Source organism: Echinops telfairi, unplaced genomic scaffold (assembly GCF_000313985.2).
Source record: "Echinops telfairi isolate 266 unplaced genomic scaffold, ASM31398v2 ScPeMD7_4;HRSCAF=17, whole genome shotgun sequence".
Classification (NCBI taxonomy): Eukaryota; Metazoa; Chordata; class Mammalia; order Afrosoricida; family Tenrecidae; genus Echinops; species Echinops telfairi.
This window is the reverse complement of record NW_022103900.1, coordinates 3,386,268-3,410,861: the sequence shown is the minus strand read 5'-3', so window position 1 is coordinate 3,410,861 and position 24,594 is coordinate 3,386,268. Positions and strand designations below refer to the sequence as shown.

The 24,594-nt window shown below is 36.1% G+C and overlaps 1 protein-coding gene across 1 annotated transcript in view; it reads right to left on the bottom strand.

Annotated features, from left to right (window-relative positions):
* Positions 1 to 14,621, bottom strand: part of TLK1 (tousled like kinase 1) — a 94,168-nt gene extending 79,547 nt beyond the window's left edge. The window contains exons 1-2 of the mRNA XM_004703749.2: positions 14,507 to 14,621; positions 2,439 to 2,510 (exon numbers count right to left, since the gene is read on the bottom strand). Coding sequence (XP_004703806.1) covers positions 2,439 to 2,510; positions 14,507 to 14,620 — 186 coding nt within the window. The 5' untranslated portion in view covers position 14,621. The remainder of the gene's footprint in view (positions 1 to 2,438; positions 2,511 to 14,506) is intronic.
* Between the last annotated feature and the right edge of the window lie 9,973 nt (positions 14,622 to 24,594).

Here is a 24,594-nt window from a genome sequence, read left to right as displayed (position 1 = left end):
GTGATTTAATCAGCCAAATGGTGATTACCAGCTGCTTTTCCGTTTTAGCTGTAAGAGAATGAAGAAAACAGGAGGTTCTAAGTGTCTGAGAAGAATCCTCAGTAGGAGAACAGGAAGAAGAGAAAAGGACCACAATGAGCTAAACATCTTCATGAATCTGAAGAGGGCGCAAATCAGTTCTGTCCAGCTGATAAGCAAAAATAGCAGGGTATGCATATTATTGAGATTACTCTAAGGAAATAAGTACCAAGAAGGAAAGCTGAAAAAAAAAACAGTGGCTGCTTCAGGAGCATAGATAGGTGGTAGAAAATAGCTTTTTTTTAAAAATAAACCTTTAGTACTCTTTCTTTATAAAAACAAAAATATTGTTTTTAAAAGTAGAATGAACCATGGAATCAATTACCGAAAAATACGACACCGGAAACTCTTTGTAAATTTTACTATGAGGTATACCCTTAGGTATATTAGAAAAAGCAGAGGTACATCTATCTACATCTGTTTATTCTCAACAACTTTACTTAAAAACGATGGAATTAAAAAAACCCTATGGGATATCTGTATTCTGGTGTGTGTATATAAAGTTTTACTCCAAGTAATTTCCATTAATTAAAGTATCCAACTATAGAGATAAAGCTTGGGAACCATTCTCCTGACAAGCCACTTCTTATATGAAAAGAAATGCAAAATTTTTTAAGTTGCTCCACTAAACCTTAAGGAAAATGTGTAATCTAAGGCCATTTCCAATATATTGTTGTCACCTGGCTTAACCATTAATTTACAAATTGGCAAGAGCCAAAAGAGTTTAACATTGTCTACAGCTACAAAAAATGCCAAATATACTATGCAAGTAAAGCCTAAGTACAGCCATTGGCTAACCAATTTTCATTCCATTGTGAACAGTTAATTAGAAACTAACAATACAAACAAAAAATCCCACAACCAACATTTTAACTAAAGATATACCCTAAAGTAATCCTTGCAATTTTTTAAAGGAAAATTGAATTTTCCTGTAGGTTGATTGCTTTGAATAAACAAATTCTAGGCTATATTAGGAACTTATATTGGGACAGTATGTACTTCTAAAGAAGATGGAAAAGCTTAACTCTTATAGGTGATCTAACTTCTACTATATTTTACTATTAAAAATCTATCAAAAATAGACTTGGTGAACATAAAAGGGAGTACAGTGGCTATAATTATTTTATTGCTCTTTATAATATAAAATGCCTATGAAATCACTAATAAACCCAATTCTGTGAAAATATCAAGAAATGTTCCAAAGCCATGGAAATATAAAGTGAAAACATTCTTGATATAGCTTTTTAAAAACTGTACTTTGACTAGATCTACAATTTTTACCTATAATTTTTAAGGACTTTGTGTGTTACTTTGAGTAAAACTAAACTTTTGATAATCTGGTGCTACAGGGGCTACTAACGCTTACCTCAAGGGAACCAACCTACTGCAGATAAAGTCCCGTCACTTGCACAGTCCTTTCAGCTGCCTGCCAGTTGTCTCTGTGGAAGGGAAAGCCTGATGAGTGAGAGCCCTATGCCACTCCTTTGGAGTGTCAGGGTGCCTGCATAGAACTGCACAGAACTGTCCACCTATAGATTCCAAGATGCTTTCAAGTAACACAGGACTTGAAAAGATGTCACCTTTGATGCTCCCTATATGCTGAACTGCTAAACCGAACGTCTAAGAGTTACAGAGTGCTACCAGCCTACTGGTACTATCATGGTGAAATTATCTACACTAAGTCAAGCAGAACAAAGATTAAAACAGATCAAGTAAAAAAAGTTAACATTCACAGGGAAAACATACATAACACACATACATTAAAAAGCAGAACTCTTTCATGCTCAAAGTGACCTATACCATAGATCCAAATGCCTACATAAAATCCCATGTATTTTCTCAATGGATAAGTGGACATGTGGTGGAGAAAGAGAGTCCTCAGACTTTTTAAAATATGAAAAGTGAAAACCAACAGTATGATTCCACAAGAAACTCTAAAATAAGAAAAAAACACATGTATCTATCTCTACCACAGAAAATATACAACCCTTATTTTGGATCAAACAAGAAGGGAAGTATAACAAGAAATAATAGAAACTGTGAAACAAAGTATTTCAAAAACCACTTGCCTCTCATAGAATTTACGAATGAGTAACAATGATCTATTAAGAATATCTAAACCACTAATGCACAAGTTCAGTTACATAACAGAAAAATTATTTTTTTCTCTTAACAATAGTCTTCCATTTGAATGTTGTTTCATAAGGCAGAACAAAATATTCCTACAAGAAACTTACAAAGGCATTAAATTTTAGTACAAGGAGTGAAGATTTAAAACCATCACAGAAAACCTATTTGATTAGAAAAAGTGACTCCAGGCTTTACCTTAATAGCACTGTAGTTAGGATGAAATTATTTACCTCTGATTCTTTGTCACTTAAAGATCCCAAGCTTCCAAAACTGTGATTAGAGCTTTCATTATTTGTTGAGGCCTGTTTAAAAAATACAAAGGCAAGAATTAGGGGCAATTTTTAGATATACATTACAAAGTACATATCTACTTACATATGTAGAGAAAACAAAAAAGTATGCTATAAATATACATTTTATCAAGTCAATGAAGTTCTGCTATGTTTCAGGAATTGATTTCTGTTGGCTAATTTTTTTGAGACACCAAATTAAAAAGCACTAGAATTGGGCCATTCCTAAGAAAACTCCTAAAATGACTATCCATGTCTAAAATAATGCTTCAAGTATAAATATTGTGTTCCTCAACTCCCTTCACAATCTTATCAGATTTCACCATATCCTACACACACACACCTTTTACCTTTCTTCATATTAACAATTTATACAGAGTTTTTGCTTTGTTTTGGAATGGTCTTTTACGAGGCTGGCCATTTGTTGGTTTTTCTGGGAATCATCATTAAATCATTGTCATCCAAGAATGTCTAGACCAGAGAGAGGCTAACCGTAGATGGCACATGAGTATGTAGGCAGTTCTGTTAATATACATATACTCCCCCCGCCCCTTCCACTTACAAGAATTCTACTATTGAAAATTTGTAAGCTGGTCTATAAATGGCCCTTAAGTAATTTCCCAAACTGATGACTCTGAGTCATCAATTTAATTAGGCAATAGTATTAAATATCTACTACTTGCATGTTCAGTGTTATGCTGGGCACTCTGTATAGGTTATTTTAAACAAAGAACAATATTTAAACTGGGTAAGATTTGAGTACCACCTTAGAGGAGCGATACAATCGAATTAAAGCAAAATTATCAAACCTGAAACAAAAACACTGTTAACAGCACTTAAATGATAAATTTAAAAGATTCTAGGCACAATAGAGATCTTGGAAAAGCTTTTATACATCCCTAAATTCCCACACAAAAATGTGTAAAACTAGACACTAACCAAAAACCCACTAACAACATTTACAACAAAACTAGATTATAAGATAGTCATTCTCCATGAATTTCTCCCCCAAAGCAGTAACTCACCAACAACCACAAGACCTGCATGGTTTCCTTAACTATACAGAGGAAATAACTATATAGATTATATAGAACTATAAGAAATATATGAGGAAGAACTATATGGAAGAAATATGTCTGATATATCTGAGATACCAAAAACAGTGATTCACCAAAACCAACAAGTCAATTTAAGTACAGAAGCTATAGAATAGTTTTTGCCCTTTTCAATGTAAGTTAGCTAGTTAGTGAGTGTGTTGTCTTAATGTTTTCCGGTTTAGTTCTCTGGTTCTAATATCCATTGCAATGGCTACACAGAACCCACACACAAAATTCATGATTAAAGAGTTTATTTAGGAAGTTAACACACTGTTAATGCCAGTGAGAAATGCTCATGGCAGTTGTTTATCATGACGTGTTCTACAGTTCTTTCAAGTGTGCTAATAAATGCCTGACAAGGCATACCACTCTTCTGGAAGTCTTTACCCAAACCAAGGCTTTCAGCTCAAGCTCCATGGGTCAGCAAATCCAGCTCTTTGAATTAAGTGCCCAGAGGCACCCCACTCTGGGGTAAGTATCAGGCAGAAGGCACTAAGCTCTATTCCCCTGAGTTGGCAAGCCTATCTCTTCCGCAAACAAGTGCTTAGAGGCACCCCATTCAGTAGGCCAGCCTCCTGCACAAAAGCACTCTGCTTTACTTGCTCTGTTGGTTGGCTGGAAGGTCCACCATTCTGTTCCATGCTCTCTCCGGCTCCTGGTTCTGTTGCTTCTTCTCTGATATTATAGCTGTCTTCTGGTTCTAAGAGGTTCACACCTATGGTCCAGAGGAAGCTCTCCATTCCTGGCTCAGGCTGGTAGATCCTGCCTCCTGCTTCTCAGAGAGCTCATTTTACACACAGCAGGATGGCATTCCAGGGAATCCTGAGTCTTATCAGTATCTTTCACCACCTTCCCATCTTCTTACCAAACCCATTCAGGAAAGATAGATTGGTGGGAATTAACACTTTGGCTAATTGGAGCCACATTACATAATTCACTGCCCCTGCAGCGAGGAAAGTTCACAATGATACTTGAATAGGTTAGAACAGTGTAACCTCTAGGAACTAATCCTACTCTATCAAAGCAACAGGACAGCCCAGAGGGCACAGTGTGGTGAGCTAAACTGCAATGTCGATGGTTCAAACTCACCAGCTGCTCCCACCAGTTTCTTAGACCTCAAAAAAGCATTATTTTGTACTAAAATATGGCTTTAAATTGGAATGGGTTCAATAATATTGGATTGGCTTTTCTTACTGGTTATGAGAATCACACAATGAGAAAGTATTGAGAAAGGATACAAAATTGCATATAACAAGTCAAACAAAACTAGGAAGCTGACAATGTCTACAAATATTAGACACCAAGAGGTACAATTTTGAAAAGCACTCAGAAACAAATGAGGAGGAGGTTCCATGAGAAAAGTCATCCTGCAGCATGCCTTTCTAAAAATTAGAAAAACTCAATTTCAATAAGGTAAACAGCAGAAACTAATACAAGACACGAAAAACATGTAAATGATATTTCAGACAGTGCTGTACAGCACCAAATCCTTGGATTGGAAAGGCACACTTTCTGAGTAACGCACACTGGTTAAAGACACCCACGTCAAGAAACAGTGAAAAAAATTAATGAGGAATATAGATTAATAGTCAGAAACCTCTTAGTGAAGAATAGGTCACTTAGAAAGGCTTCAGAATCAGAAAGGCACTGGGGCTTCTCAAAAGTAAACTTTCGAAACTAGAAGGCAATGGAACAATGTCTTCAAAATTCTGAGAAAGTAACTTCCATCTGAGAATCCTACACCTGAACAAACTAACAAACAATTAAGAGGAGGAGAAAAATGAAGTCCTGAGAAATACTACCTATGCTTTCTTTGTCAACTTGAGAGAATCTGCCAGACAATCCAGCCCCCTCTTCCTTGCTTCCCCATGGGGGAAAAAAAAAGAAAAGACAGATTAAGTTCAACAAAGACTCATACAAAATGAATTTTCATGATGTTCAAGATGGGGAATCCCAGGATGACAAGTATCCAAGCATAATTAGAGTAATTAGCCTGAATAAGAGCAAAGAATAAAGATCTTCAGTCTTAAAATAGGACTTCTGTCCTGGTCAGTCATGGCTAACAAAGTAACACCAGAATGGACCCAAATTTTTAAAACAGAGGTAAGCCAGAACTCTTAAGCAGAACAACAACAATGAAAAAGTACCAGTCTAAGTCCTGCTAGAAATGTAACTTCCCTCTAGAAAACAACAGCAACATGCACACTGCATAGCAACCAAATCTCTTGACAGGCTGAGTGGAAAACTGGTTCCAAACGCAGATAGTGACCAACATGCCACTTTGAATGTGTGTCTTCTCTCCATAGTCCTGACAATTATCCATTGTCACCCATCATTTTATTAGGGGCTCATACAACTCTTATCACATTCCATACATGCATCAATTGTGTAAAGCACATTAGTACATTCACTGCCCTCATCATTCTCAAAACATTTCCTCTCCACTTAAGCCCCCGGCATTAGGTCCTCATTATTCCCCTCCCTCCCCGCTCCCCCTCCCTCTCCACCATTATCTTTTCATTCCATTTGTCCATGAACTTTTTGAAGCTCCCTCATGTTTCTCTAGGTAGTTGGATCGCTCTACAAAGTTACATCTATTATAAACTGTTAATCCCAAGTTGATGGTCTGAAATGTAAACCGCCAATCAACTAACAATTTAACAGTTAACTCTAAACGTTACCAAAGTTGCTTTGCTGTGGCTACTACTAAAATAGACTATAGAATACTGAGACCAGAGATCTTGTTCTATCTACAAACCCAGAACACTAAGCAAGGTCTTACACATAATGAATACTTTAATGTATGCATACTTAACTGGATTAATATAGTCAGTTCTTATGATGCAGCCCTGCTGGATACATAGCCTCATGAAAGAACCACTGATGATATGGGTGCCATATCAAAGTATGGTGAAGAAAGATGGTACCCCACTATTAGAAATAATAGCATGTGGGTTCTTAAAGTTTGTCTTGAAACAAGTAGCCATCTAAGTGAGGTATCAGCTAAGCCCATATTGAAGAACTACAGTAGCCTGAATAACCCCAAGATTGTAAATGATAAAATCCAAGATCAGAGGAGCACCCAGTTTGCAGAAGGATATGATTGACTACCAAAGACCAAAATCCATTTGCATGGGGATTAATCCTCCACTGAATTCCCTTAAATCATAGACCAGGGATATGAATACCCTTGCCCTCAAACACAGTAGAGTGCACCAGAAAGAGAGTTAAAACAGATATCGGTAAGTTAAATTTTAATACCTTATCATTTGTTTTCCCTTTCCACTCATTTTGTTCTAGTTATTATTATTTTCTGCTGTCTTCTGTAATGAGGTTTTTCTGTTTTATTTTGTTATTGTTGTTTCTTTATATGAAATCTGTGTTCGGTGTCTATAAAAGCAGAAACTAGATGAATAGTGTCTTGGGGAAGGAAAGTTTCTTAGGTAGGAAAGGCTGGGGGGAAATGGAGCTAATAAAAGTAAGTACAATATAGAAGAAAATGTTCTAAGATTTATTGTGATGATGACTGAACAACTCTTTCTAATATATTCAAATGACTGCAAAAACAGAACACTGCTAGAAACTGAGTCATTAAAAAAATTAATTATTCTAACATTCAAATTAGGGGAAAAATGGAAATAATGGCAAAAAAAGAAATTAAATAAAAGATGTATATGTAGGAGGCCTACACTGAAATAACTGGAGCTTCAGAAGAGAGAAAAGGTGTGGATTAAAGGAAAAGCAACTATCAAAAATAAATATTTTTTTTCAAAAACATATCTTTAAACTTCAATGATCTGCAGAACGCTATCTAAACAGAGAAGATATCTAAACAGTGCTTACAGATTACTGATATGCTATAGAAACACAAAAGACATTTCTAAATTCACAAAGATTCAAAAATACATGACAGCATGTATCTAAGAAAATTTCTCAGGGCAAAAGAAAATTAAATCAGAACCAAAATCAATAAAGAACATAAAGAATAATAGTTCATTTTAAGAAGAAAAATTGGATCCCTATCAGTATAACAAACCCTCAACAACAACAAAAAACACCCAAACTCACTGCCATCAAGTCAATTCTGATTTATAGTGACTCTATCGGCAAGTATAACTAACTGCACCTGTTGTGTTTCTGACACTAAATCTTTAAGGGCGTTGATAGCTTCATATTTTCTCCCATGGAGTGGCTAGTACTTTCCATGGCTGACTTGTGGTTTGCAGCCCAATTCAAACCCCACCAAATGGCAGCAGGGTATCTTACAACAGCCGGGTTATTGTTAGGTGCCATCGAGTCCGTTCTAATAGCATCATATGTACAACAGAACAAAACACCACCAAGTCCTGCGTCATCCTCACAATTGTCCTCATGTTTGAGCCCATTGTTGCAGTCACTGTCAATCCACCTTGTCAAGGGTTTTCTTTACATTGTTCCTCTACTTAACTAAACATGATGTCATTCTCCAGGGACTAGTCTCCTGAGAACATATCCAAAGTCTCACCATCCTTGCCTCTAAGGAGCATTCTGCTTATACTTCTTCCAAGTCAGATTAATTTGTACTTTTGGCAGTCCACAGTACTTAAAATATTCTTTGCCACCAGCATAATTCAAATGCATCACTGTTCCTTATTCAATGTCCAACTTTAACATGCATATGAGGTGACTGAAAGTATCAAGGCTTGGGTCAGATATATCTTAATCCTCGAAGTACCATCCTTTTTCAACACTTTCAAGAGGTCTTGTGCAGCAGATTTACCCAGTGCAATGTATCAATCATCTCTTGACTGCTACTTCCATGAACCACAAACCCTAGATGGAACTAAATAGTTAATATAACAATAAAACTTCAATGGAAAAAACACACAATACTTCTGTAGTCCAGTGGTAGGGTTAAGTGCTTAGTCCTATCCCATAACAGAAAGGTCACAAGGAAGAGAGGAGCCAGTCAGGGTGCAGTACAGCAACGTTGAAACATACAACTTTCCTCTAGTTCCTTAATGCTCCCCCTCTATCCCCCCACTATCATGACCCTAACTCTACCTTACAAATCCAGCTAGACCACAGCAAGTACACGGGGTACAGATAAGAGCTGGAAACACAGGGAATCCAGGACTTAAACAAACCCCTCGGGACCGATAGAGCGTAGAGACACCAGGAGCAGAAGGGGAAGGTGGAGGGAGAGGGCGAACCGATCACAATGATGTACATATAACCCTCTCCCAGGGGAAGGACAACAGAAAAGTGGGTGAAGAGAGACACTGGTCAGTGTTAAGACATGAAATAATACCGTATATACTTGTGTATAAATCAGAACCAAAATCAATAAAGAACATAAAGAATAACTAGTTCAATGTAAGAAGAAAAATTGAATCCCTATTTTAATGCAATTTTTGTGGTAAAATTAGGTGCCTGGGCTTACATTTCAGGTCGGCTTACATTTAAGTACACACGGTAATAATAATTTATAAATTATCAAAGTTTCATGATGGAGGGTGTGGGAGGGAGGGAGGGGGAAAATGAGGAGCTGATATCAAGGGCTCAAGTAGAAAGCAAATGTTTTGAAAAATATGATGGCAACAAATGTACAAATGTGCTTGACACAATGTATGTATGTATGGATTGTGATAAGAGCTGTATGAGCCCCCAATAAAATGATTTAACAAAAAAAAAGTTTAGTCCTTGAGGCAACCATTAGGATACAAAGTCCCAATTTTAATATTTGAGCTTATTTTTTAGGTAGTTCTAACCGTGAATATTGGTATGTCTGAACTTTTATTAATTCTTAAAGCTCAGTCAAAGAACAAAAATACAACTTACTAAAATGCATTCTATCTTGCAATAACCGCATGTTCACAGAACCCTATCATAAATATAAGATGCATTATGGGATTTTACTGAGTTTATTTTTCATATGCCTAGAAATAGTTTAACATTCCAGGCATTACACTTCATCATTGCTCATCAATTACTTGAAATTATACTAAAAAATTAAGTAATAAGGAAATAGAATAATGGCAATAAAGTAATCAGAAAACAGAAAAATGCTGATGAGGTAGGAAGAATAATTGCTTGCAAAGATGCCCATATCTTATCCCCCAACTTGTAAATATACTACCTTACATAGCAAATGAAACATTGTAGATGCGAGTAAGGGCAAAGGCTTTGAGATAAGGACTGTGTGCAATTCCTCCAGTAGACGCATTCCTCCAGTAACCACCAGACCTTAAAAAAATAAAAAATCTTTCCTGGAAAGGATGAGAGACACACAATACTGTTGGCTCTGAAGACAGAGCTATGAGCAAAGAAATATGGTCAACCTTTAGAAGTTGGACAAGAAAAGCCTCCAGTGATGAACATAGCCCTGCAAAGACCTTGTCCACTGAGAGCAGTGTCATAGCTCTTATCTACAGAACTCTAAGCTAATAAATCTGTGTTGGTTTAAGCAATTACATTTGCATGTGATTAGTAACAATAGCAATACAAAAACAATAAAGATTTAATGGCCTAAATAAAAAATATAATAGTAGAGAAGCTGATGCCAGGGACTTAAGAGGAGAGCAAATGTTTTGAGAATGATGAGGGCAATGAATGTACAAATGTGCTTTACACAATTGATGGATGTATGGATTGTGATAAGAGTTGTATCGGCCCCTAATAAAATGATTAATATATGTGTGTGTATATTAAAATAAATTATCTTCCAGTTTTCTCCTGTTCTTACTCAAAGTATTGCTTCATCTTTCAAGAAGGTATTATTAAAGATTGAAGTTTAGCATCTTTATAGTCTAATTTTTGCTTTCAACAAATCCAACTGAAAATTCCGAGATTTTCAATTCCCACCCAATATGGCCAAGAGAAGAAAATGACAAGTACATTTGATAACAGTTACATCAGGGGAAAAAAACTCACCAAAATACTCTATACACTAAAACTTTAGAAAACATTATCCTACATGAAGTTTAGAATCAATGAATTGAACAATTTATTGTTTATATTGTTATATTACAAAGGGGTAACATGCTACTCTCATCAAGTTAGTAATTCAAACAGAAGGACTTCATTACGTAACAGTCTACAACAAGAACTTGGGCCCATCTCTTGCTCAAGGACACATGATAGTATTCCTTAACCTTGATGATTATTTTACTCAGTATATCAAGAGTATAACAGATGTAATGCAAGCAATGGTAAATTTTAATTAGAATAAAAAATAATAAAGAGCCCTATACAATGACTGATCATATTATTCCTGGACAATGATAATGTGAATAAAGTTAATAGCTAACACAAAATCAGAGAAGTTATTTGTATAACTCTAAAGCAATTAGTAGAATATTCCAGGAACACAGGGAAATCAGTTCAAAATGAAAGTAACCTAACAGAAGAGTAAGCAATAAATGAGACCAATTTAAAAGCTAATAAGCGTATGAAGAAATATTCAAGATAATTAGTGGTTGAAATTAAACAATTAGATACCATTTTATACACTGGACTATCGAACATGACGAATGTGGATAATGATAAGTGTTTGTAAGGATGTGGGGATATGGAAATACCCATGCATTCTGCTGAAACTGCAGATTAATACAACCATTCTGAAGAACAATCTTGTACTACTTAGTGAATATACGTCAATACAAACCCTAAGATCTAGCAATTCTGGCTTTTGGGAATACAGACAGAGCTTGGATTACCAACATCCAATTTACAGACAACTCTTACTTGCTCTTTAAACCAGTTCTGCTTGCTCAGTGAAGCAAACAGGAACAGAATCAAAGTTTTATAGCCTGGCAGATTTGGCATGGTTCCAAGGACAGGAAAAAAACAAGAGGTGGAAGCCCTGGAATGGAAAACTTGGAAGTTGGAAGAAGTATAGTAAGTCCTTTCAGGAGTCTGACAGTGAGAATGGAAAATTGGTAGGATTGCAGGACAGTAACATTCATTCAAAGTCATGCAGTTGTGCTACCATCTTTGAGCAGGATACTACCATATTCCAGGTGGTCGGCAATGCTTTGCGTAGTGCGCAAAATCCAAAGGCAAGTTATGTGGTTGTTCTGTATTATGTACACTCTCCTTCTCTAACAGAGATTATGTTTCTAGCATGGCTTCCAGGTATAATTTTTCCATTCTGGCTATCCTTTTCTGGTTCAGTTTAACTTTAAAAAAATCAGGTCTGTTCATTGATACTTCCTACGCAGGACTGGTATGAAGCCCAGTTAAAAGAAACTCTGGTAACTGGACTAAGTCTTGTAACGGCACTGGCCACTGCAGCCAATGACAGAGCTGGGATGAGAGTCGCCTAGGCTTTATTAACCCATCGGGAAGGATGAAGATAAAATCTTTAAGACAACCTTGTCTCTTCTCATGTGGTCTGAGTTTTTATACTTCTATGGCATCAAATTTACTTGATAAAAACAGGTTCACTGTTTAAACGCTTCATTAAAACCTCGAATAAAGTTGTTTTTCTTTATATCTTTATTCTTAAAGACAGTTAAGAACCTAGGCAGTTAAGAACCTGCCTATGAGAACAGTCCTAAAGAAATACCTACAAGATCCTTAAGTGGGCAAGGACAAAGATTTTCCATGCAGTTTAAGTTTGTGGGGAGTTGAACCTGGTTGTTATGCACTGGTTACCTTGTGCATAACAGAATAAAATGTTGTGAAGTCCTGTGTTGGTATGTTTGAGTCCATTGTTGTAGCTATTGTGTCAATCCATCTCAGCTCACTACTTTACAAAATCTGATGTACAACTGATCTTCCTGGTTAAGTCTAAAGTAAGGACTAAGTCAAAGCCTCACCATCCTCGCATGTAAGGAAGATTGTAGTGAAGCTCTTCTTTTGGCAGTTCACAGTCTATACAGTATTCTTTATAAACACCACAGTTCAAATGTTTCGATGTTTCTTGTGTTTTCATTTCCTAACTCTGGCATGCATATGAATGACTGAAAAGAGTGTGGTTTGGGTTATATATCAAAAGATATCTTTGCTTAATGTTTTGAGAATGATGATGGCAACAAATGTACAAATGTGCTTGACACAATAGATGTATGTATGGATTGTGATGAGTTGTATGAGCCCCCCCCCCAAAAAAATGATTAATAAATAAATAAACAAATAAATGCCATCCCATCAGAGGCTAAAAAAAAAGTTATCATTGCTTTTTAAACTTTGAAAAAAGATTAATTTGTTCAATGTAATATGCTAAGTTCTTGGCTGCTATTTCAATAGATGTTAGATACTGATCCAAGTAGAATAAAATCATTGACAATTTTCCCTTTATAACACTGTTCACTGATTCAGTTGTAAGGATTTCTATTTTCTTCATGTAAGTGCTTCAAATCATCTCCTTTTCAACAACCAACAGTGTATTACCTGCATATTTCATGTTAATAAGCCTTGCTCCAATTCTTCAGCCACATCTCCTTCTTTATTATATAGTGTTGCTTCTGAATATGGATATTACCCTGCCACATGCTTTTAAAAATTTTAACTACACACTATCCCTTTGTTGTGTTCAAACACCTGCCTTTGACTCATATAGAGGTTCCACCTGAGCACAATTAAATTGTTATTTTTCACAATGTTATTCACAATTTCTTATTATCCCCATAGTCAAATGTATTTGTGTGATCTGATAAACATCTTTATGGTATTCTCTACTTTGGACCAACATCTATCTGATAACAGCAATTACTTCTCTTCACATCCTCTTCTGAATCAACTTTAGTTCATGTTGATGCAGCGTTTATATTTTTAAAAATTATTTTCAGCAGGATATTACTAGCATATGATATTAATGATATTGTTCAATAATTTCTGTAGTCCATTTGATCATCTTTGTTTGGACAGGTAGTAACATGGATCACTTTCAATGTGTTTGCTAGCTAACAGTCATACAAATATGTTAACATAGAGGACTATAAAATATATGCATTTCAAAGCATCCATGCTTGATATTCTGCCCATTCCTAGAGCCTTGTTTTCGAGCAATGTTGTTAGTGCCAATGGTTCTAGATCATATGCCTATTCCTGAATGGTTGAACACCAACATAGCCTCTTTGGTACAATGACTGTATATTCTTCGATCTTCTTTTGCTGTGTCCTGTGTCATTCAGCTTTTTTTACTCACAAAACATATCAGTAATGTAACTCAAAACTTGAGGTTTTGCTTCAGTTCTTCAAACTTGGTAAAAATATCAATTGTGTTCTTCCCTTTTGAGTTTCTAATTCTGATCTCTGTACATTGCATCATAATTTACCTTGCCTTCTTGAACCACTCTTTGGAATCTTCTGTTCAGCCATTTTACCTCATTTCTTCTGTTCATTTTAATTACTCAGAGCTTCTTTAAGAGAGAGTTTCAGAGCAACTTCTGATTCTCCTAGATTTTTTCCTTCATGTCTGTATTTTTAATGGCCTTTTACTTTTTCTACGTATGATGTCCTTGATTTGGTTTTCAGGTGTGTCTACCACTGGGAGACCTCTTAGGTAAAGATACACTACTAAGCTTTATGCAGCAGTTAGAAACATTGGGATATGGATGGTGGAGGCAAGAGGAATCAAAGAGCAAGAAATTACATAAGGCAGTACAATCTGCCTAAAAACTCTTTTATCTGTGAAACATAAGAGAAGGTGCTTCAAGAAGTTCTTGGAAAAATAGAATTAAAATATAATGGAATTTTTCTAAGAACTTTTTGAAGCCCCCTCATATATTGATATTGCTGTATAAGGCTCCTGAAAATGTATTGTGCTATGCTAGAAATCAGGTTAAAAAACAATGATTTTATTTTCTGCACAGCATAGAAATAATAACAAACAATTTACTGTTAATGCACATATGCAAAGACTCTTTACAGCATGAATTTTAGATCATATAAAGAATGTCAAACAAACATTACAAATGTACTCACTTTAGCTCCAACGCTGCAACTGCCAGTGCTCCCAGTGCTCCCAGTTGCAACACCTGTAAATCTAGCTTCCAATAATTCTTGCCTTCTTGGATCCAGACTATGAAGCTCATCCATTGCACCTAGTAAGAGGGGAGAAAGTATATATATATATATATATATGTGTATACACATCTGTGCGCATATACACATATGTATCTATGCATACACACAAATATGTATGGATTTGTGTGGCTAGTTAAAATGTCAATACAAAGTTTATGCACGAATACTAAAGAATGATGAAATTCAGAGTTTTGTAATACTCTAAGGTTTACGTGCCTATACCCATTTCACAGGACATCTTAATCTTCAGTAGACTATGACTCTTTTCATTACAACCCACATTGAAAAATAAATTTTCTTTCCAACTCAGTATATATTTATACATACATATTTATTAAAGTCTTTAAAATATTTAACCTTTCTACATGCAGTACACGTTAATAGTTTTCTAGTCTAATCTAAACCATTAAAAAAAGAAAAGAAACCACTAGTTGTGGGCCACTCAACTGAATCCAATACCCAAATGATCAGGGTTCACAGTTTGAAAAATACTGTTCCTCCCAGAATGATCAGAACAGACTCGATGGCAAGGAGTTCAACGAGAATCTGTCTTCTTTCCCAGAGTGGGTGATATAGCCCCCTGGCAGGCTCTGGAAAGACAGAGGAGATCATACAAAAGATCCCTAATACTTTATCCTGGATTATGATCTACCATACGAAAATTTTTAATTGTCAGACGGACCCTGATTTTTTAATGTGTGTGTGTTCGTTTGTTTTTTCCTTATAAGGAGGCAGTCAACTAAGTAAGTTTCGAAACATGTTCTGAGTCTATATGGAATTTGGGCGCTAAGTGAAATTACTACTCATTATTTTGTTTACAAATACCTTATCTGAGTATATTTTAAACTGAAAAGACTGGCTTATTGTCACATCTCTGAAAATTTATTAGTCAGTTGTTAATTGTTAGTTTCTATAGAGTAAATGGAACACACACACATACAAGGGGGCTTCAAAAAATTCATGGAAAAATTCCATTCTCCGAGAACTTTGTAAATCCTTCCCATTTATCAATCAAATCAAAGAGGTAAGCAGTCATCTTGAGAATTAAAAAAATTACCATCCACATGTAATTTTTAGTACTTAGACTAGTGTACCATAAATTCTTGATGGACTTCAATTAAATTCGTATGTCTGCTAATTTTAACTGACAAAAGGCTAGAATAGACATAAATGAGTATTTTCAAAGGGAATAGGAAGGCTGTTATCCATAATATAGAATCCCTTTATACACACCCTCTTTCAGAGGTTAAAAACTTATCTACCCAATCCAAAGTCACTGTCATTGAGTGATTCCAGTGCACAGCAAGAGACTGCAAAACTTGATGGGCACAAACAGTTTCGCCTTTCTCCCATGGAGCAGCTGGTAGTTTTGAACCACCATTCTTGCAGTTAGCAGTCCAACATACCTAGCTCACAGTGCCACCAGGGTTCCTACAGATTTTAGAGTTTTATTGCGTTTCTTCTAATGAAAGGGATAAAAAGGACTTAAATAAATGAAATGGTATTCTATGTTCATGGATTGGAAAACTATACAATCGAAATATTCAATATAAATTTGATAAAGTTTACAGTCGTCTTCTTTATACAAATAGGAAACAAAATCCACTTTATATGGAATGACAAGAAGTCCTGCCCCTTCAGAAGTTTCTCCCCTGTAACTCACAGAACATTGAAAAGGAACACAATCTGAGTTCCTGTAGAAATATGGAAGAACACAGGAATGATGCATTTGAAGTTTGGTCTTGCTTAAGAAATTTGAAAGTCCTGTGCACATCGCTAAGAGAAAGAAAAATCTGTCTTAGAAGTAGTATAATCAGAATGTTCCTTAAAAGTGAGGCTGGAGAGATTCTGTCTCGTGTACTTTGGACATGTTATCAGGGGAGACCATACCCTGGAAAAGGACATCGAGCTTGGTAAAGCAAAGGGCCAATGAAAAAAGCAAATGCCAGCAAGGAGATACGTGGACCCAGTGGCTGCAACAATGGGCTCAACACTAACAATCGTGAAGATAGTGCAAGACTAGAGGGTTTCATTATGCACACTCCCTACAGCACCTTAAAACAATAACGAGATGCCAAAGCTGCTGCTGAGATGTGGTGTAAGTAAAAAAGGACAGCATTCTTCAAGAACATGTTAGAGAGATACGACCAAATGCCTTCAGAAGACCGACGTAGAAGATATCAAGAAACAATATTTCATATTTTGATTATTTTCATTTAATAAAGACTTTAGGATTTCATAGCAATGCATTTTTACTTACCCTTGTATAACCACAGAAAATTTCCACACTCTTTGACAAAGTTAAAAGCATAATAACCAAGTACAATTTTTAAAAATACAAGTCTATTAGTACGAAGAATAGAAATCTCTGGAGGGGAATGAAATGATATTTAATTGGGGTTTCCTACCATCAGATTGATTGAAATGCTCATCAGTTAATGTGGATCTGTGAATAGAGTAGATGTATTTCTTCTTTTCACAGATCGGCACTGCCAAATACTGATATCAACCCACAGCTTTTGATTTTAATTAGACATATTCATTACTTGGAAAGCAATGACAGAATATCATTAGGTCTTTTTCTTGATATTTGCCTTTTAGTATGTTATTACATTGCAGATTAATCATTTCCAATTCAAGGTTAGGTAAAAGTTCCTCAATTGTACAATCAAATGGATGTTAAAATATATCAGACACTGCACTTGCATCAATGTCTGAGAAACAGTGCTAGCACTGTACTTAACGGACATAAAATTTATCCACGCAAATCTGTGTGAGAATGAATACTCTGACTTCTTTTACACTATGGAAAGTGTGTAAAGCAGCTTCACATTATTTGCAGTTCAAACATTAGTTGCAATTGAAATGACTTTAGTGAAGTTTCACCTATAAGCAAAAATTTGTCTTGTAATTTTAAATTGAATTCATTCGGAAACATTATCAAGTCTACTCAAACAGCTAATTTTCAAAGTCAATCACTGTTGGGTAAGAGTGGTTGAGAGTGGTTCTTTGGAGAAAAATTTCAATCTCTGCTACAAATACAAAAAAGTACACTAAATATCACTAAGCAGAAAGGATGTTCTGTTCAATTTCTAAAAAAAATTCATGCAGGTGATGATGGTTAAGTCCATGACAGAGAATGAAGAGGTTCACCCTGACAGTACTGATTCAATAACATGATAGATCAAATATTTTCTGCAAAGAACATACTGAAGAATAATCAGTACAATGTATAATAATAGAGTTTACATAAAAAATAAAGTTTGAATCTTATTTCTACAAGCCTTTTAAATCTGTTCAATTAAGCCCATGTCTTTTTCTATACCACACAAATTCCTACCACCATCAATTTTAACATATCTTAGCAAATTCCACTTCATATTATCCTTAGTGATTTCTCAACTCTAAAAATATTCGCACAGACTATTCAGTGAGGCTAATTTCTCAGTCACTTCTAACTTAGCTTTTTTCTAAAAATCCTTAAAATAAATGACTAACAATATCAGTAACATCTGTTGATTTAAGAGCCAAGGAACACCACTCAATATCATTCGCCTTGTTTTTTTCAGTTGACTATGGATATTGCTTCTAGTATTCTAAAATCTTAATGTTCTTAAATCAACTATTCTTACCAAAAGGTTAATAGTCTCAAACAAGTTTATTTCTCTGTATATGTTTTGTTTTTGGTTGTTTTGTAAAAAAATAAATCATTTATTGGGGGTTCATACAACTCTTATCACAATCCATGCATACATCCATTGTGTCAAGCACATTTGTACATTTGTTGCCATCATCATTCAAAAAACATTTTCTATCTTTCTGCTTGAGCTCTTGGTATCAGCTCATTTTCCCCCTCCCTTTCTCGCCCTCCCTCCTCACGAACCCTTGATAATTTATAAATCATTATTTTTCCATGTCTTACACTGTCCAATTTTTCCATGTCTTACACCCACTTTTCTGTTGCCCATCCCCCAGGGAGGAGGTTATATGTAGATCATTGTTATGGGTTCCCCCTTTCTACCCCACCACCTTCCACTTCCCCTCCTGGTATCTCAACTCTCATTATTGATCCTGAGGGGTTTATCTGTTCTGGATTCCCGTGCTTCTACCTCTTCTCCGTACCAGTGTACATCCTCTGGTCTAGCCGGATTTGTAAGGTAGAAATGATAGTGGGGGGGGGGGTGTCATGGGAGTGGGGGATCATGATAGTGGGGGGTAGGAAGCATTAAAGAAATAGAGGAAAGTTGTATGTTTCACTGGTGCTATACTGCACCCTGACTGGCTCATCTCCTCTCCGCAACCCTTCTGTAAGGGGATGTCCAGTTGCCTACAGATGGGCTTTGGATCTCCACTCCGCACTCCCCCTCATTCACAATAATAGGATTTTTTGTTCTGGGTCATTGATGCCTGATACCTGATCCTATCGACACCTCATGACTGCACAGGCTGGTGTGCTTCTACCATGTGGACTTTGTTGCTTCTCAGCTAGATGACCGCTTGTTTATCTTCAAGCCTTTAAGACCCCAGAGACTATATCTTTTGATAGCCGAGCACCATTCAGCTTTCTTCACATTTGCTTAATGCACCTGCTTTGTCTTCAGCAACTGTGTCGGGAAGGTGAGTATCATGAAATGCCAGTTTAATAGAACAAAGTGTTCTTGCATTGAGGGAGTACTTGAGTAGAGAGAGGCCCAATGCCCATCCGCTATCTTAATACTAAACCTATAAATATATGCACATAGATCTATTTCCCCACGTGTTTGGGTTTTTTTTATCTACTGCACTCAAACATGGTTATTTTGGTAATAGTCTCATTTTGTTTTTATGAAGAAATTAAGCTGTGATAAAATATTCTAATTTTTCTGTTATTTTCCTGAGAGTTGGGACTATTGTGGCAAGTGTTTAGTCTATAATGTTGGTGTACATTATATTATTTTATTCCATCTATGCTATATAACTCACTAACAAACTAATTCACTCTATTGCATCTAAAACACATGGCATTCAAAATCCACTTTTTCCCCTTCTATTTTGACATGATAGATATGCACTGGCAATGACAAAAGTAAAATAAAATGTTGCAGATTGACAATTCATGTGGCACTCAAAATGCTGTCAAGCCGCACTGAAATCTGCAGTGCACCTAAGCAGAATTATAAAGTGGTAAGCATGTTATATACGGCCTTCTGTCACAACTACTCAACCCTGCAGTTATAACAAAAAAGCAGTTGACTGTGTTCCAACAAAATTTTATTTATGGACTCTGAAATTTAAATTTCACATGTCACAAAATTATTCTCCTTTGGGTTTTTTTTAACTATGTAAAAACATAAAAAACATTCAAAACTCACACACCATGCAAAAAATAGTTTGCTAACTCCTGGTTCTAGAGGGCATATTTCAGGAATTTCAATCTTTTAACAAATCAAACTGTACCTTTGAAACTTACACAAAAATTACAAGCATAATTTTCCAAAAAGTAATTTCCTCATAATCCATTATGCAAAAATGCTTGTCATTCTGAAAGTATAAATGCCAGTATAAATATTTTATCATTACTAAGGAATATCTCATTTAATCATACTGCTGTTCTACTATTCTTGCTAAAACGTGTAACTATAAGCCCAAAACTTCACACAAAATATTTAACATGTAATGTTACTACCCAAATCAGAGTCAATCACACAATGCTATACTAAGAAGGTCTTCAGAAAATAAGCGAATTTGAGCCATAAGAGCAGTTTTCATGCCCTCTTCTATCTCTCCCTCTCTGTCTTCCTCCCTCCTTCTCTCACACGTTGTTGTTAAATGACTAGTCAGCCCCAACTCATAGAACAAAACTCATTGCACAGTGGTGCACTGTCCTCACAATTGTTATGCTTGATCCCATCGTTGCAGCCACTGTGTCCTTTCCACTGACCCTCTACTTTACAAAGCACAATATCCATGTCCAGGGACTAGTCTCACCTGCCTGACATCGTGTCCAAAAGTACAGGAGACAAAGTCTTGCCAACCACATTTCTAAAGAGCATTCTGATTATTCCTCTAAGAGAGATTGATTTGTTTGTTCTGAAAGTCCATGGTACAGTCAATATTATTCACCAACACCATAATTCAAATACATCAATACGTTCACATGCATATATATATACCACAGAATGATCAGGTGTACCTTAATCCTCCAAGTGATACCCCTGAGCTGTAACACTTAAAAGACGTAGCTTCCCAAGGTGGTAAATGTAAAAAGATATACCTATTTGAGTCGTTTATTAGTTCTAATAGGTCAGTATAACTGTATAGTTAATACTACCTTTTTAAACTAAAATAACTTTTTTCATACCATTTCTAAATGACCTTAAGCCTTCACCTTGCTTTAAAATCAAACAGAATCAAAACATTTAGAAAGCATGTTTTCAAATGCTTAATAACCCAAAACCAAACCTACTACCAATGAACTAATTCCAACTCATAGCTACACCATAAGGCATAGAATAGTCTCATAGCATTTCCAAGGTTGTAATCTTCATAATGTTAGAATCAGTGTTCTCCCATGAACAGCTGGTGGGTTCAAATGACTAGCATCTACTTAGCAGCTGACTGCTTTAACCACTGTGCCCATAAGGTTCATAAATGGTTAACACCTTACAAAAAGATACCCTACTCCCTCTTCCCAGCACCAGGAAAAAAATTGGTCACTAAATCCTTTCTACTAATAGTAGATAGGAGATCTGAACCATTAGAATAGTTTTCATGAACTCTTATTATCTCTCCTCTCTCCAATTGTGAAGAGAACATGGGAATACTGCATGGTTTAAAATTAGGAAAGGTTGTATCCTCTTGTCATACTTATTAAGTCTGTATGTTGAGCAAGTAATCAGAGAAACTGGATTATATAAAGAACACAGCATCAGAATTGGAATAAGGCTTCTTAACAGTGACACAATCTTGCTTGTTAAAAGGGAGGACTTGAACCGTTGATGATACAGATCAAGGATTGCAGCTTTAAATAAGAGGTACAACTCAATGTAAAGAAAACCAAAATCCTCATAACTGGATCAATAGGTAACATCTCCATGATAAATGGAGAGAAGAGTGAAGCTGCACAATCAACGCCCATGAAAGCAGTAGGTAAAAGATCAAAAGATGAGTTGCATGGGTAAATATGCTACACAAAACCTCTTTAAAATGTTGAAAAACAGAAAGGTTACTTTGAGAAAGGTGTGCCGTGACATTTTCAAATGCCCAACATGCATGTGAAAGTTGGACAGCAAATAAGGAAGACCAAAGAAGAAACAATGCGTTGGATTCTGGTGCGAGTGAAGAATAGTGAAAGTATCAGACTGCCAACAATATGTCTTAGAGGAAGTTCAGCCAGATGCTCTGTAGAGAGGATGGGAAGACTTTGTTCTCATGTACTTTGGACATACTGTCAGGAGAAACCAGTCCCTAAACAAGATGGACTGACACAGTGGCTTCAACAATAGGCTCAAACATAAGAACAATCGTCAGGATGGGGCAGGCCAGGCAGTGTTTCATTCTGTGGTACATAGGGTCTCTATGGGTCAGAGCTGACTGGATGGCACTTAACGACAGCAATTGTAGATACAGCTGTTGGTGAGTTGTCAATCACAAATCATTACATTTAAAACTTCACAAAGCCTTAAAATAGTTTAAGTCCCTCTAGACTGCAGCAGCTACTCTTCATAGTATTATTATAAGCTGATATGTAGAGGACATTTAAGGTTTTTATTCTACTAATTCTTTCCATGTTATACCTAGTAAGGCACATAACCCTTTGATCAAAACCCAAAACATCATTATAGAGTTAAGTAAGAAAATTTTCAACTAAGTATCCCAATAAGTCACTCTTTGCACTAGTTGTTAATGTATTTGAAAGTATAACGAGAAAAATTAAACAAATTTATACTTATTCGTGTCTTCTGGCATCCATTTCAATGTGGTGTGGTATGGTTAGCTTAGGCTAGGCGAGGCGAGGCTAGATTAGGTGAAGTGCTGTCAAGTTGGTTCCAACTCACAGGGATTTTGTGACCAAGAAAACAAAACAATGCCTGGTCCTGTGCCATCCTCACAATTGTTAAATGTGAGTCCGTTGTTGCAGCTACTATGTCAATCACTGTCCTTGACAGACTTCCTCTTTTTGTGGACTCTACCTTACCATGCATGATTGCTTTTTTCCTTTTCCAGGGATGGGTCTCTCTTGATAAAATGTCGAAAGTATGTGAGATGAAGTCTAGGCATCTTCGCTTCTAAGGGACACCCTGGGTATACTTTTTCCAAGACACATTTATTTTTTAAAGTCCATGATATTTTCTTCCTTTTTTTTAACAGTTTTATTGCCACTTCATTCACATATCAAACAACTCAACAGTTCAATTATTTCAAGAAGACTTGTACAATCATTACCATAATCAATTTTAGAACATTTTGTGTAATTTTTTTAAATTGTGGCAAGCATATACTCAACTGAAACAATTAAAAAAAAACAAACCCAGATTCTTGAGGGATGGAGGAACGGGGAGGGAGGGGAAAAATGAGGAGCTGATACCAAGGGCTCAGGTAGAAAGCAAATGTTTTGAGAATGATGATGGCAACAAATGTACAAATGTGCTTGACACAATGGATGGATGTATGGATTGTGATAAGAATTGTACGAGACCCCAATAAAATGATTTTTTTTAAACAAAGAAAATAATAGTAATATAAAGATAAAAATAAAGAGTAAGAGAGAAAAGACCAACAATATTGAAAAAAAACCAGAGAGGAAATTTTTGTCGTGGGATAAGAGAGAAATATTTCAACGTAGAACAAATTCAGGATGGGTCAAGAGGGAGGTCAACTGACCAAGTATCATATTATACCATGGTTAGATCCACCATAATTGTTTACAATAATCTATGTCTGATAGTAAAGCTGTTGAAGCCCCTCAGCTGTGGCTAGAGGGGATCTGCAAGAGGCTTAATCTGACTAGATAGATACTCTACAGATGGATTTTGGGCTCCCACTGTCCTCCAAAGCCTTCACCATCACCATAATTCACATGCATCAATTTTTATACAGAATTCCTTGTTCACTGACCAGCTTTCATATGCATATTAAAATACCCTGGGCTTGGGACAGGTGCCCTTAGATCTCAAAGTGACATCTTTGCTATTAAAAGTTTTAAAGAAATCCTGTGTAGAGTGGGGAGCAGGAAGGAAGGGAGAAAAAAACGAGGAGCTGATGCCAGGGACTTAAGTGGAGAGCAGATGTTTTGAGAATGATGAGGGCAACGAAAGTACAAATGTGCTTTACACAATTGATATATGTATGGACTGTGATAAGAGTTGTATGAGCCCCCAATAAACTGATTTTAAAAAATAAATCCTGTACAACAGATTTATCCAATATAGCGCATCTTTTGATTTCTTAACTGCCGTTTCTATAAGCACTGATTGTAGATGTAAAATGAATTCTTGACCATTTCAATCTTTTCTCCATTTATCATGCTATCTGTTCAATTGTGAGAATTTGCTTTTTAAATTGAATTACAATCCACACTGAAACCTACAGTTCTTGAGCTTCATCAGCAAATATTTCAAAGTTCTCCTCTTTCAAACAGGGTTATATTATCTGCAATCTCAAGCTGTTATTAAGTCTTCCTCTAATCTTTATACTCCATTCTTCATGTAGTCCAGCTTCTGAGATTATCTGTTCAGCAAATATACTGAATAAGTATGATGACAGGGCATACACCTTTCCTAATTTTAAATCATGCAGTATTCCTTTGTTCTGTTGGAAAATTGTCTCATACTCCAAGGTTCAACGTGAGCACAATGCAGTGTTTTCGAATTCCCTTTCTTCTCAACGTCATCTGTAACAGCAGTTCTCAACCTGTGGGTTGCAACCCCTTTGGGGGTTGAATGACCCTTTCACAGGGGTCGCCCGATTCACAACAGTAGAAAATTACAGTTATGAAGCAGCAACTA